The sequence below is a fragment of the Helianthus annuus genome, chromosome 11 (assembly GCF_002127325.2).
Source record: "Helianthus annuus cultivar XRQ/B chromosome 11, HanXRQr2.0-SUNRISE, whole genome shotgun sequence".
NCBI classification, from domain to species: Eukaryota; Viridiplantae; Streptophyta; class Magnoliopsida; order Asterales; family Asteraceae; genus Helianthus; species Helianthus annuus.
Window position 1 is genome coordinate 72,985,771 of NC_035443.2, and position 13,824 is coordinate 72,999,594.

General features: G+C 35.7%; 2 protein-coding genes across 2 annotated transcripts; both read left to right on the forward strand.

Annotated features, from left to right (window-relative positions):
* Window positions 1-369: 369 nt before the first annotated feature.
* Window positions 370-1,067, forward strand: LOC110890460 (histone H2A.1). Its single transcript, XM_022138066.2, has 2 exons — window positions 370-631; window positions 709-1,067. The coding sequence occupies exons 1-2, from the start codon at window positions 425-427 to the stop codon at window positions 943-945; spliced, it is 444 nt and encodes a 147-aa protein (XP_021993758.1). The 5' UTR covers window positions 370-424; the 3' UTR covers window positions 946-1,067.
* Window positions 1,068-2,077: 1,010 nt separating this feature from the next.
* On the forward strand, window positions 2,078-13,251 carry LOC110890458 (putative protease Do-like 14). The gene is made up of 11 exons (XM_022138065.2): window positions 2,078-2,217; window positions 2,325-2,415; window positions 4,285-4,374; window positions 4,470-4,628; window positions 4,806-4,933; window positions 5,078-5,289; window positions 5,749-5,830; window positions 5,969-6,111; window positions 6,180-6,300; window positions 12,276-12,368; window positions 12,910-13,251. Exons 1-11 carry the CDS (start codon window positions 2,203-2,205, stop codon window positions 13,024-13,026), a joined length of 1,251 nt encoding a protein of 416 aa, XP_021993757.1. The 5' UTR covers window positions 2,078-2,202; the 3' UTR covers window positions 13,027-13,251.
* Window positions 13,252-13,824: the final 573 nt, after the last annotated feature.

Here is a 13,824-nt window from a genome sequence, read left to right on the forward strand (position 1 = left end):
TCATTTTATATGTAATTTCGTTAACTAGAAGAATAATTCAGCCATACAAAATGATCGAACTGCCATTCTAGTTAACAGAAAAAATAGATGAAATTAATTTAATAGAATAAAATAACAACGTTTCAAACCTTTGAACTAAACTGCTTAAATGACCCACTAAAATGACATTTAACTTTATAAATAATGGTCACAACTTTTGTCATTAACCTTTACATGAATATAACACACTTGGAATTTTATATGCGTGGGTGAACGGGAAAGGCTCTGGCCACGGATTGCCAGCATGGAATACCTTCCTACCGTCAGATCATTCAATCTCAAAATTCAAACAAGCAATCTGCGTCCACTATATAAACCCTATTTCCCCTCTATTTTTTCACCACCACACTAACTCAAACTCAAACTCAAACTCAAACTTCAATCAATGGAGTCAGGAAAAGCAACGAAAGCCGCCGGAGGAAGAAAAGGCGCCGGAGAGAGGAAGAAGTCTGTCACAAAGTCCGTCAAAGCCGGTCTCCAGTTCCCCGTCGGAAGAATCGCTAGGTTTTTGAAAAAAGGCCGATATGCTCAACGAACCGGATCCGGAGCTCCGATCTACCTTGCTGCTGTTCTAGAATACCTAGCTGCTGAGGTATGAATTTGAATTGTTTTATTCCAGTTTCAGATCTGTGAATCAACGATTGATTTGTGTTTTGAATTGAATTTTAGGTTTTGGAGTTGGCTGGAAACGCAGCGAGAGATAACAAGAAGACAAGGATAAACCCTAGACACTTGCTATTGGCTGTTAGGAACGATGAGGAATTGGGGAAATTGCTTGCTGGTGTTACCATTGCCAGTGGAGGTGTGTTGCCCAATATCAATCCGGTTCTTTTGCCCAAGAAGTCTTCTTCTGCTGCTGAGGCTGAGAAGACCCCCAAATCTAAAAAGTCGCCTAAAAAGGCTTAGATACATGTCTGTGATTACAGCTGTGTCGAAGCATAACCCTCTTTTGGCAATGTAACTATTTCGTAGTCTTGATATGATGAATGGATATCCCCTTTATAACGATTTCTAGATTTTCAAGCTTATTTTAATTGACATAAATGTTACTAATTGACATGTCAATATAAGAGATGATGATTAGTAATCTAACAATATCAACTTTAATTTATTAATGATAAGTGTTTTATAGTTACACCTTTCTTTTTGAACGGCTTAAATTATATCAATTTTGTTCATCTTTGACAAGGCTTGAATCGTTAACCTAATGTATTATTTCAGCTTCTATTTGTGCAAATACTTGTAGCTTAAGTGACATACTGGATTGTATGGATAAGTTATATTCACATATTTGATTGACTAGACTTGTTATACAGTAGCTACAAGTCAAACTTGAACTTTGTGTATTATGAATGAAATAGGCCGACTGTGTGTTCTAGTAAGTTAAAAAAATTTGACTTTGTTTCCTTCTCATCGGACATTATTGTAGAAATGCCCATCGTTTTTCATTCCCATGGGAAATGGTGTGGGGCATTATCAAACCCTTTCACACCCCTATAACGCTCATTACGCATGACTTTAAATTCCAATGTTTTTAAGTGAAATTAATTGAACCAAACATTAAAATGACAAAAACTCTTTTAGAAAAAACCACGTGAAATCCCCCAACCTGTGGCCTAGTGCTAGGAATTTTGAGTTTTCTCAACATAGACTCAAGTTCAATTCCATTTGTGTCATATTGGGGTGGGTACATGCAATGAAGGATTTGGACTAGGCCTTGTGTGAGGTCGTCAGTTCGATTCCTGAGCCCAACCAGGTTTTCGTTCCACCGTGTGTTATGACAGAGAGTTTTGCTCTTGTGGTGACACAACGACTGTTAAGTGGCAGCCGGCGGTATGGTTTCACAGGAAACACTAAAAAAGCTAAACTTTGAAGCCACGTGACATGCATGTGATAGATAAAAAACCACTGTTCAATGTCTTTGACGAACGTCAAGTTAAGAACGGACCCGATGCATTTGTTTCTCTGTCAATTACGCAAATGAAAAACTCATGGGGCCAAGTTAAAAACATAAAACTTTAGGGACTGAATCTGAGCATCTTCTATTTCCTGCTTTTCTTCTCGCTCACGTTCATATAGAACAGCACAGCCTGACTGCCTGAGGGTTTTTGTAGTTAGGGTTCTACACTCGAACATCCGAGACGCAAATCCTGTATCCTAATCATGAGGCGTATTTTGGTAAGATCATATCACCTACTTCTATAATTTTTGGTTGGAGGTATTTGATGACTTGCACCATTTGGTACCAATCGTGTTAATTACGTTCATTGTTCATCATTTTGCAGAGAAATTCTTCATTGTTTAAAGATAAGTCGTTCATCCGTTTAGTAGCATTGGCTGCTGCGGGTTCAGGGGTCGCCTATGGACTTGGTTCTGGTCAGTGGCTCGATAATTCTATACATAATCAAAATTTTAGGTTTATTACTGCACTGTTTCTTTAGTTGGAGTTAATTTTCTTAGTTCTTTTTATCAATTATCTATGTTAGATCTAGGTATACTGATTGAGATATTGTTATGCCTGTTTGGAATTATCTGTCTCCCAATTTGGATTTTGGACTCTGATTGTTGAATGGATGGAGTATGATTAGGTTTAAGCATTGAAAAGCTAGACACACTCAGGCGCAATCCCCTGTGCGTCTGACGGTTTCAGGCGATGGGTGTACAGAGGTTCATTTGAGGTACTGGAAAAAACGAACTGAGGTTCAGTCATGAGGTGCGCCTCTTGTAAACGGGGATATTTTGGGCGTTAGGATGTTGTACATTTAGCTTTTTAGTTGTACATATAGGAATGCGTGCGCTTTGTGCCTTGCGCCTCAGCTTTGGGGACCCTATTGCCTTGGTGCACTTCACGCTTCATATAACCAAGGATCAAGGTAGTCAAAGGTGCAGGAGCAGCCATACCGCTTTGCGTGCATCACGGCAATCCAGCCAGATTTCAGCCCAATTCTGGTCAGAAATGCCCTGGAACCAGCCTAACAATCTAAACTAGCCCTAAACCATTCTAAAACACCCTTAGTGCCTTGAATGCGCCTAGAGCTTTCGACCACCTAGCTAAGGATGTGACTGGTCATAGTTGTTAATAGCGACCATAGCGGTCGCTATAGCGCGCTTTATGGCGATGCGACTATGTGTCGCTAAGTTGGTCATGGCGATGAATAGCGATTTTAGCGACAGTTATTATTTTTTAAAATTTTTTTTTTATTTTTTTAATGTTATAAAGGGTTATAGCTATAAAATAGCTAGATTTATAGGTTTTTGTTAAATATACATGTAAAATAGCATATATACAAGGGTATTTTGATGTAATATACATATAAAAATTTTCAAAATTCTTTTTCTAGTGTAATCGCTATTTATAAAATTGCCGTCAGCCATGCCTTGTCGCTATTCGCTATCGACAACTATGTGACTGGTAGTTTTTAGCGATCTTGATTGGTGTGGATTGAATTGTATCTTGTCGACTATCAATGGCATTGCGATTATTATAATGTATTCACTCTTCAGTACACTTTAGATTCATATTACTGTTGATTACTTAATTTTAAGTTAACAAATCTAACCATATAGATAGAATTTAGTATTATTGCTTTGATTTATAAAAGAATAAAACTGGATTTGGGATCACAGCTTACCTATATCTAGAGTGGCAGGAGATCTTCTTTACATTTGCTTCTCTTAAAATCATTAGTTTTTTTTTTTTTTTTTCTTCTCATTTTAACATCTTCTGTACATTATTACTTTATTATTATATGGTGCGAACGAGAAAGTCGATTTAAGCTATCTATATACAAAACAATTTACTTCAAATAGGTTAATACTAATAGAATGATCTCAAAACCTCAAAAGTTGTAGAAGACGGCATGCCACATACTTCGGACCAAATATTTGAGCAGAACAACTTTGTCAGGAAATAAAAGTGATTTAGTTTCCATCATTGCTAGAAATTCAGAAAGGTATTTTTGTGATGGAACATGTGGTCTAGTGTTTGTCATTGCTTTGATTTTATGAGAAAGACTGCAAGAGTGATTCACCTTTTATTGCAAGTATGATGAATTTAGCTTTTACTCTTTTAGTGGGGTCAACTACTGAACAGATTATTGGTTAGTGCTTATTTCACACATTGTCAATTACCCTTCGTTAGAAGCAACACATAAATTTTTTTGATCTTCCTTCTTTTAACTGTTATACATGTTTTTAATCACCTTGCATTTATGTACATCTGACGTTTCCATGCACTTACCGTAGATTGGTCCTCAAGAGTTTCCATTCAGGCACTACCGCATTACACATTTTCTCCCAACTCTCTGTTTCCTTCCTTAGCTCCTTCAAGATATGGTCTGTAATTATATTCATTTTCTCAACTATTGTTATTATTTTCTGTTATTTTTTATGTCATCAACCTTTTGATCAGTTTCATGGATTTCTTGCAGTAAACGCTCCTTTATCTTTTTCTAGCGTTAGCTCAGCGTCTGAAGCTGATGTAAATAAAGAATCCCCAAAACCCTGCTGTGGGTGTTTGGGGCGGGATACAATTGCCAATGCTGCTGCTAGAGTTGGTCCTGCTGTTGTCAATCTTTCAGTTCCCAAAGGTTTGTTTTGTAACAATATAAAATGCAAATTGAAGGATGTGTCGACCTTGTTGTTTTTGGGCGAAATTATCATATTTACTCAAAAACTGATAAAAAGCTACAAAACACTTACACTGGATCATAGATCCTACTTAGATTAAACCTTTCATTTGGAAAATGATTGATAGTTGTTTGAAGGTTTCCATGGAATGACCGTGGGAAAGAGCATTGGATCTGGAACCATAATAGATGGTGATGGTACCATATTGACATGTGCACACGTGGTGGTTGATTTTCAAGGCTTTACATCTTCATCCAAAGGAAAGGTAACACCATAGTCTTCACTACTTATTTAACTAATTCTTACATTAGATAGGTTAAAACTGGTAACTTTTGTTACAGGTTGAAACATGGTTGACTCGAAACACTTTTTGTCCAAAGTTTGACTGTCACTGCATTATCTGTTGCAGGTTGATGTGACATTACAAGATGGGCGTAGTTTCGAAGGTACAGTGGTAAATGCAGATTTGCATTCTGATATAGCTATCGTCAAAATAAATTCTAAAACTCCTCTCCCTACTGCAAAGCTCGGGTCTTCAAGTTCACTGCGTCCTGGTGATTGGGTTGTAGCCCTTGGATGTCCCCTTTCCCTTCAAAACACAATTACAGCTGGCATTGTAAGGTAAGCGAGAAATTAGGCATCATCCTAAGTGTATTATAATAATAATCTATGTTAGTCTTTTTAGTGGTGGATAATATAAGTGGCAATTACGAGACGTTTACTTGCTGGGTTGTGTTACATCTCAAACCTTAAAGGGGTCCGGGTCGAACGGGTTGAAATTCACCTAAAGTCTATCGTTAATGCTTACAACTTTCTAAGTCGTTTTGTTCAGATGTTAGATACTCGTTGTAATGATTGTTTTTGTAAACATATGTAACAATATTTATGTTAGAAGTTTGTAATGGCAATCTGTATTTGTGGGTCAACCCGATCTGACCCCTTTTGATCGGTGGTAAAAATGTACCTGTTTCATTCCCAGCTTGTTGTGAACCATTACCCAATCCACCACCTCTAGTGTATAAGATAGTGGAAAGATTACTAAACTGACACTTTTGTGCAAATATATTCTCTTTTTTTAAGTTGTGTTGATCGTAAGAGTAGTGATCTGGGTCTCGGAGGAATGCGGAGAGAGTATTTGCAGACTGATTGTGCCATCAACGCGGTACTGAAAATTTAGATTATTATATAATCTGTGAATTTGTATTGGTTTCTATAAGCTGATTAACAGTTTAGTAAGTTTTTTCTTTTTTTTTTTTCGTTTGTAACTGGAATCGAATCTTTCTTGATCTTGTTGGTATAGGGTAATTCTGGTGGACCACTTGTTAATATTGATGGAGAAGTTATAGGTGTTAACATCATGAAAGTGTTGGCAGCTGATGGATTGAGCTTTTCTGTCCCAATCGATTCGGTTTCCAAAATCATAGAGCATTTCAAAACAAAGGGGTAAAAAATACATAACTTTCTTCGCTTAATTGATAGTAGTTTAATTTGGTTGCTGGATCTTTATTCAGGAGAGTTGTGAGACCTTGGCTTGGTCTGAAAATGCTTGATCTGAATGATATGATTGTTGCTCAGCTTAAGGAAAAAGATGTGATGTTCCCTGATGTTACCAAAGGTGTTCTTGTGCCTATGGTATGCTTCTTTTTGTCTCTGCCTGATATATTGCGGTCTAAATTTTTTATTTTTATTTGAAATTTATATTTTATTGCAGTAGGGTATGGATCGGGCTGGGTTGACTTCAAATACTTGCCTTTTAAGTTCTTAGATTTTTATTTTGTAGACAGATAATATGATAACTACGATTCCGAAAACTATATCATTACAATAAGTCAATAACAATGCAATTTTTTTAAATAAAAGGAGTAAATTACGCAAACATAAAATTGCACAATCAACCTTTATGTTATACCTAAACTGCACTTCATACCTCTCACTATGAAATCGGCCAAACCCAACCTTTATGTTCATGTTTTGCTACAGGGTCAACCTTTACCACTAACCTCATTTGTTTTCTTGATTAAATTGCCTCACATGCTTTGCATGTGAGGGCCTTTTAGTCTTTTCAAATCCATATCTGTTGACTGAATGCATACAATGATACAAATACAATGAAACAAGAATGGAGACCTTTGTTTCAGCTAAAATCCAAATTTCTTCAGCAAAACACTTTCAAGTTTGAATAATGCAACAAAAATAAAGAAAAAAAAGATTACAAAGCAACATCACTACACATTCGAATTACCCATTATTTATTGATCTTGCAAGCTCTATTTTTACAATGTAGAATTACTACATATTCGAATCAATAAATCAAACACAACATGACTTGACCCACATTCTACAATTTTAATCTGCGAAGCGCTGCTCTTCCGAATCATTCTAAACAATAAAGCCTGGTCATCAGACGGCCTCCGGTTCCTGGTGAGTACGGTTCAGGTGCTAAACGAGAGCAATGAATGCTTAAATTTGGTGTTTCTCTCTAGAATTAAACAAAATCTACAAACAGAATCGAATAATAACAAGAATTTTGAACTTCAAACCTTTAGATCCAAGATCGAATCATCATCCTCATATTGTCGATCAAATCCTCTTCTATCATCTGTGCCGGGATTTATAAAGTCTGATATATCTCTACTCCGGTGAAGGGTTCTCGGTGTTTTGTGGTGTTTCTCTCTCAAGAAAGGATGGATCTCTGCAGTTTTAGTGAGACAGCAGGAGGGTTTATTTGGGAAGATGGTGCAGCTTTTTAAAAAGGTGGGGAAAAGACTATAATACCCTTACATGCATTAAATATGGATTTGAAAAGACCAAAAAGCCCTCATATGCAAAGCATGTGAGGTAATTTAACCAAGAAAACAAATGAGGTTAGTGGTAAAGGTTGACCCTGTAGTAAAACATAAACATAAATGTTAGGTTTGGCCACTTTGATAGTGAAAGGTATGAAGTGCAGTTTAGGTATAATATAAAGGTTAATTTGTGCAATTTTGTCTTACACAAATTGTCCTTTATTTATATACTAAATTGCACTCTTTATCCTTTGTCTCTATAAATCACGCAAAATGTCCTTTATTTTGTAAATTGTGCACGCTCTTTGTCCTTTAAGCTAACTAATGTTAACTTTCAATCATAGTTATCAAAGTCGTTAGGCGCACTCAAGGCGCATATGCCTCGCCTAGGGCCTAGGCGCAAAGCGCAAAAAAAAGCGCGGGCCTGAGAAAAAAAAAGCGCACTTAAATGAATATATATATATATATATATAATGTATATGATTGTATTAGTTTTATAGATACTGTTAATCTCCAAATATATTTTTAAAACTGATATAATTAGATATTAAAATCATCAAACTAGCATCTAACAATTTAAAACCTTTAAGATAATTAGTGTAAAAGAAACTCTTAACCGATGTAGTTGTGTACTAACTTGTATAAATATATAATATATTATATGCCTTCATTTTGCAATCTAGTATGCCTGAAAAAAACCCTATGACAAAATTCATTTAAAATTAAACACAATTCATTTAAAAGATGATAAAACAAATATAGAAAACCTCCATCTCTGCACTTTCTGCAACCCAGTCACTGATAAGTCACTGTTCACATATTAGACAACGCACAGCTACTTTTTACCAAGACACAAATGAATTGATACTATTTAAAAAGTCTGCCTTTTTATTTTCCTGTCTACCCCGTTCCATCTCTTCTTCCTCTCACTATCTCCTTCACAAACATGCAACTCTAGCCCCGGCAATCTGTAACATCACATAATTTATCCACCAGAGTAAATCTACTTCTTTCACCACCAGAAGTTAGCCGGAATGTGCAGAACTTTCGCCAAAATCTCGCCGGAATCTGAGAATCTCGCCGGAAATACGCCTGAACCATGGCTTAGAGAAAAGAGCAATTGATGCGCCTCGCCTGGAAATTGCGCCTAGGCGCACAAGGCGCTCGCTTTTGACAACTATGCTTTCAATTAACTTTAAGGTAAAATTACCAATTTGCCCAAATGACATAATTTGAAGTTTATTTATAAAAGATATAACCTGTAATTTACTTAAGTTCTTTTTTTGTTTTGTTTCTTTTTATTTTAATAAATTTAGCACTATTGTTTTATTGATTGCTTTAAAATTTTCTTAATTCATCAATTAACAATTTTTTTTATAAAATATATATTTGATTATAGTTTATTTACTTTCATTTGTTTGATTAAACTATTTACTTTTTATTTTTATTTTACAAGTAATGTAATTTTTTATATTATGTTTTTACATAAACCGTTGTGTGATTGAGATATTTTTTATCACTTTTACATTTATTATATATTATTTGAACGGAATTTACAATAAAATATGGAGAAAAATAAGCACGCCGGTCTCGCGTTACGACGGGTTAGTTTAAACATAGATAAAAAAATATGCCGCAATGTTGTATTTTGAGATGAGCGTACGTCGGAGATATTATAAAAGTGTCATTACAAAATTTCAAAATTTTATAGAAAATCGTAGTTTAAACTTTAAAGTTTGAACCGACCTGTCGTAATGTGACCGATATGCTTAGTTTTCTCCATATTTTGGTGCAACTTTCGTTCGTAATATTTGTGAAAGTGATAAAAAATAACTTGATAACACCAATGGTTTATGTAAAACTTGGTTTTAAAAAGTGAGAGATGCACAAAAGCGACGAGGTCTAAAAATGAGGCGCAAAGCGCAAAGTGCAAAAGCGTTGGGCTTTTCGTACCCGAGGCGCAAGAAGATTATATAAATTTTTATATATATCCCATAGGTTTTTAGCATCCCTTATCCAAAATATAGTTATAACTAAGGTTTATATATGTTTTTACCTATATGTACAAGCCAAAAAACCTATTGTCCAACACTTTCATGCATAAAAACAACATAACAACACCCAAAATACATAAGGTGCGCGCCTCAGACATCAAAAACCCAAAAAAATGCGCTTTTCTTGCGCTTTGTGGAAAAAGCGTGCCTCGGGTGCCATGAGGCTCTGAGACCTGCGCCTTAGTGCGCCTCGCGCCTAGGCACGCTTTTTAAAACCCAGATGTAAAACATAGTATAAAAATTTATATTATTTATAAAATAAAAAAAAGTAAATAATTCAATCAAACAAATGAAAATAAATAAATTATAAATCGTATGTTTTTATATAAAAATAATAATTAATGAATTACAATTTAAAAAAAAGTAATTGATAAAACAATAGTGATAAATTTAATAAAATAAAAAGAAAAGAAATACAATAAAAGAACTTAAGTAAATTACAGATCATGTTCTTTATAAATAAACTTCAGATTATGTCCTTTGGGCAAAATGGTATTTTTACCTTAAAGTTAACTGAAAAGTTAACATGAGTTAGCTTAAAGGACAAAGAGCATGCAAAATTTATAAAATAAAGGACATTTTGTGTGATTTTTAAAGACGAAGGATAAATAGTGCAATTTAGTATATAAATAAAGGACAATTTGTGTAATTTACTCTAAATAAAAGTGATTTAGGAGGTTGTAGACAAGTATAGATGGGAAACCTAGGATAACACACAAGCACGAACAAGATGAAGCTTAAGGTGCAAGAACTCATAAGAACACAGAAATTTAACGTGGTTCACTGATCGATCTGGTTGGCCAAGTTCACGACCAAGCTAGAGAGAATTTTATTCATATGATGAACACTCGATCTGTACTGATTATAATTACAAGGAGCATTAGAGTCAGTGACTTGGATCTTAAGCTAGACGTTACTGTCAATCTGTCATAACCATAGTAGTCAAAGGCGCGCTCAGGTGAGGCGAGGCGAGACCAAATCGCTATGAGTGCGCACATGCACAGGGAACCAGGGTATAATCAGTAGGAACCAGGGAAAACTGGACTGAAACAGCTAAAACCAGTGTGCACCGTCTAAAAATGGCTCGGTATCAGCCTAAAGTAGTCTAACCCGCTAAAAAAGCCTAAAAAGCTAAAAATGGCCTGGAACATGTATGAGTTTTGCTGGCGTGCACTTTTTAAGCACCTTGCACCTAGGCGACAGGTCATCAGTGTAGTTAATATGTCAATCAGATTGGTGTAAGTGACTTGGATCTTAAGCTAGACGCTACTGTCATAACGAAAATCAAGGAGGCTTAACAACCAGGTCATCTGTGTAATAAATATGTCAATCGGTGTATGTGTAAGTAATGCTGACTGATCCCTCAATCGAAGGAGCTGCACCCCGCCGGCCCACATCTGAGTGTCACGGGTCGAGTCTTATTAAACTGACCAGGAATGTTCACACCAAGGTTAATCTGCACCTCCCCAATAATCTTCACACTGACCAAGGTAACTTTGCGCCGACCCAAAGAATTTCAACTATATGGTTCTAGGCGACCTGATGAGTAACTCTGGGCTGACTGAATTAGACTTCCATACCTTAACAACCTCCTAGTTAAAGGCAGATCCCAATAAACCATCCAAGACATCTCAATCCAGTACGCTAACTTAAAACCTTCCTCATCTCAATCCAGTACGCTAACTCTGGGCTTGTACCTCATCATTAAACATAATGTCAGTGATACCAATCTAGACAATCACATTACTGTAACAAAAGCCCCTTCCCTCATCTTCGTGTTTTACCAATTGCACTATTAAAAAAACAGGTAGTCTTTTTTTTTTTTCATACATATTAATAATTAGCTCCTTGATCAAACCATATGCTGTCTTATCATTGACGACGTAACATTTTTCGCCGACAATCGAACAACATAGAAGGGCCTGCCGATCCAATGATTCCCAATCCTCGGGTTTTTATTATCCCATGCAAATATGCAATTTATCATGATACAAATAATCTTCAGTCTACATCTTCCAGAAACCGAAATCATGGCCAATAAACTTGTACATCCTTACTTTCATGTCTTCTGCCATTTCTTTAACATGAACAAAAACCCATAACACTGAGTAGTTGGGAGCTATGATCAATCAAAGAATGAGATAAAACCCAGGATAATACACAAGTCAGAACACAGAAATATAATGCGATTTACTTGATCGATCTAATTATCTACATCCACGACCAAGCTAGAGAATTTTATTTACAGGATGAATACCTGACTCACACAGATTACAATTACAGTGATATATATATATATAGGGTTAGGTTCACTAGTGAACAACCCCCTTGATTGTGAACACCAGTGAACTAATCCTAGCCCTTGATTATCAATACACAAGTGTAAATCAAATGGCCATGATTTGATGATGAAAATACACTAGTGTATTTTACGATTTGATGATGTAAATCAATGGTCAGGATTTGTTTACTCGGTTCACAAATACACCAGTGTTCACTCTAGAACCCCACCCTATATATTTATATATGGAGAAACTTTCTAGTTATGAAACAGGTATAGAACCAATAGGTGACACAATTATTTTAATAATGGACTAGTAAGGCCCAACGGTGGGTAATTAATAAGAGTCAGGGTAATATATATTTACCTGCCAACTTGCTTCTGCTTTCAAATAAGCCACATTCTTCTTATATAGAATAACATGTTATTATCATTCTCAAGAATATCATACTTGGACTAACAGCTGATTAACTTTTCTGAACTCAGGTAAGCCCAGGATCCCCTGCTGAACGGGCTGGGTTTCATCCGGGGGACGTGGTTGTTGAATTTGAGGGGAAGCCTGTTGGAAGTATAAAAGAGGTATGGTTCTAACTTCATGATCAAAATAAAAAACCCCGAGTAGTTGACTTTTACGTTTAGAAAACACATTAATCAAACATTGTTCTAGGATAATTATGAAGTAACCAAAAGTATATCTTGTTAACAACTCTTATTCCCTATCAAAGTAACCTCACCAGCCACTTTCGTATATACATGATCCACAAATAGAAAAAAAGTGCTTTTTAAAGCATTCCGAAGTGTTTAAAAACCTGTGTGCTTTGATAAAATATAAAATAAATTAAATTAAATAACAAAGAGATAGGTTAGAGTAACACAATGTTTTATTCATTTATTAATTAATTTATTTTATATAAACCCTGGAGGTGGGAAAGGGGAAAAGGGGGGGGGGGTCGTGAGTCAAAATGGGTTCGCAGTTTATATGTGGAGGTCAAAATGGGTCGGTTGACTTGCAAACACTTTTGTATAACTTGTTTCTGTGTTTGTAACTACTTTGATACATTAAATATGATCAAGAAACTTTATTATTGTAATAGTACTGAAGTTCGGTTGATTTCGACAGGTGATTGAGATTATGGGGGATAAAGTTGGAAAACCGATAAATGTTGTAGTAAAAAGAGCCAAAAACGCTAGTGTGACGTTGACTGTGATACCAGAGGAAGCAAATCCAGATATGTAGTCCACATGATCTGGTGACATCTTTTTACTCGGGTGTGACTCCTAGTTAAATTTTTTTTTAGGAATCAGTGCCCTAGCTTTACCGTTTCGGGCCACATTGGTTCGTATAAAGGAACCTTTTCTTGTCTTATTACACATGATGATGAACATGAACCTCATATAACTCTCAAAAGGTCTGCTTGCCAAATCTATAAGATTATTAAAAGAAAATTGTTTTTGAATTTTATGCATCTGTTCCCTGGCTTTCATAAAGATTTTTCTTATAAATTTTGGTAAAGTTACTTAGAAATTAATAACATACATTCATAAAGAGTTATATATATATATGTGTGTGTGTGTGTGTGTATAGATAACCTCAGTGGCGGATCTAGGATTCACGCCAAGCCGTAACGTTTTATAAATAAGCCGTAACGAAATCGGAAAAACATCAAATTTTTCCAAAATTTACACTAAAAACGTCAAATTTTTCCGAGCCAAGCCGTAGCGGAGGTTACCCCCCGGTTAAGGCTAGGTCCGCCCCTGGATAACCTTATATTTGACGAACTGAAAAAAAGATGGATGAATTAAAAGCACCAAGCTTCCATAAAAGTAATTTGTACTTGCATGGAAATCCAAACAATAAATAAGCATTTTCGCTGTATTTGAACCCAAATGCCTGTACTTGGGATCTCTTTGTGAACCAAAATAAACTTGGTGGCACCTTCATTTCACACATTCCTTTTCAACGTATCAAAGCTTGTTGGTACTCTGATGGCACATGCATGGTTACCAAGTCGTGAGAGCTCATCTTCTGGTAACA

Excerpts from the sequence above, each read along its gene's own strand:
- LOC110890458 (XM_022138065.2), top strand. Across the intron at positions 2,416-4,284 it reads CGCCTATGGACTTGGTTCTG|ATTGGTCCTCAAGAGTTTCC; the intron begins GTCAGTGGCTCG and ends CACTTACCGTAG. Across the intron at positions 4,629-4,805 it reads CAATCTTTCAGTTCCCAAAG|GTTTCCATGGAATGACCGTG; the intron begins GTTTGTTTTGTA and ends AGTTGTTTGAAG.
- LOC110890460 (XM_022138066.2), top strand. The coding sequence starts at position 425 with ATGGAGTCAGGAAAAGCAACGAAAGCCGCCGGAGGAAGAAAAGGCGCC. Across the intron at positions 632-708 it reads TAGAATACCTAGCTGCTGAG|GTTTTGGAGTTGGCTGGAAA; the intron begins GTATGAATTTGA and ends ATTGAATTTTAG.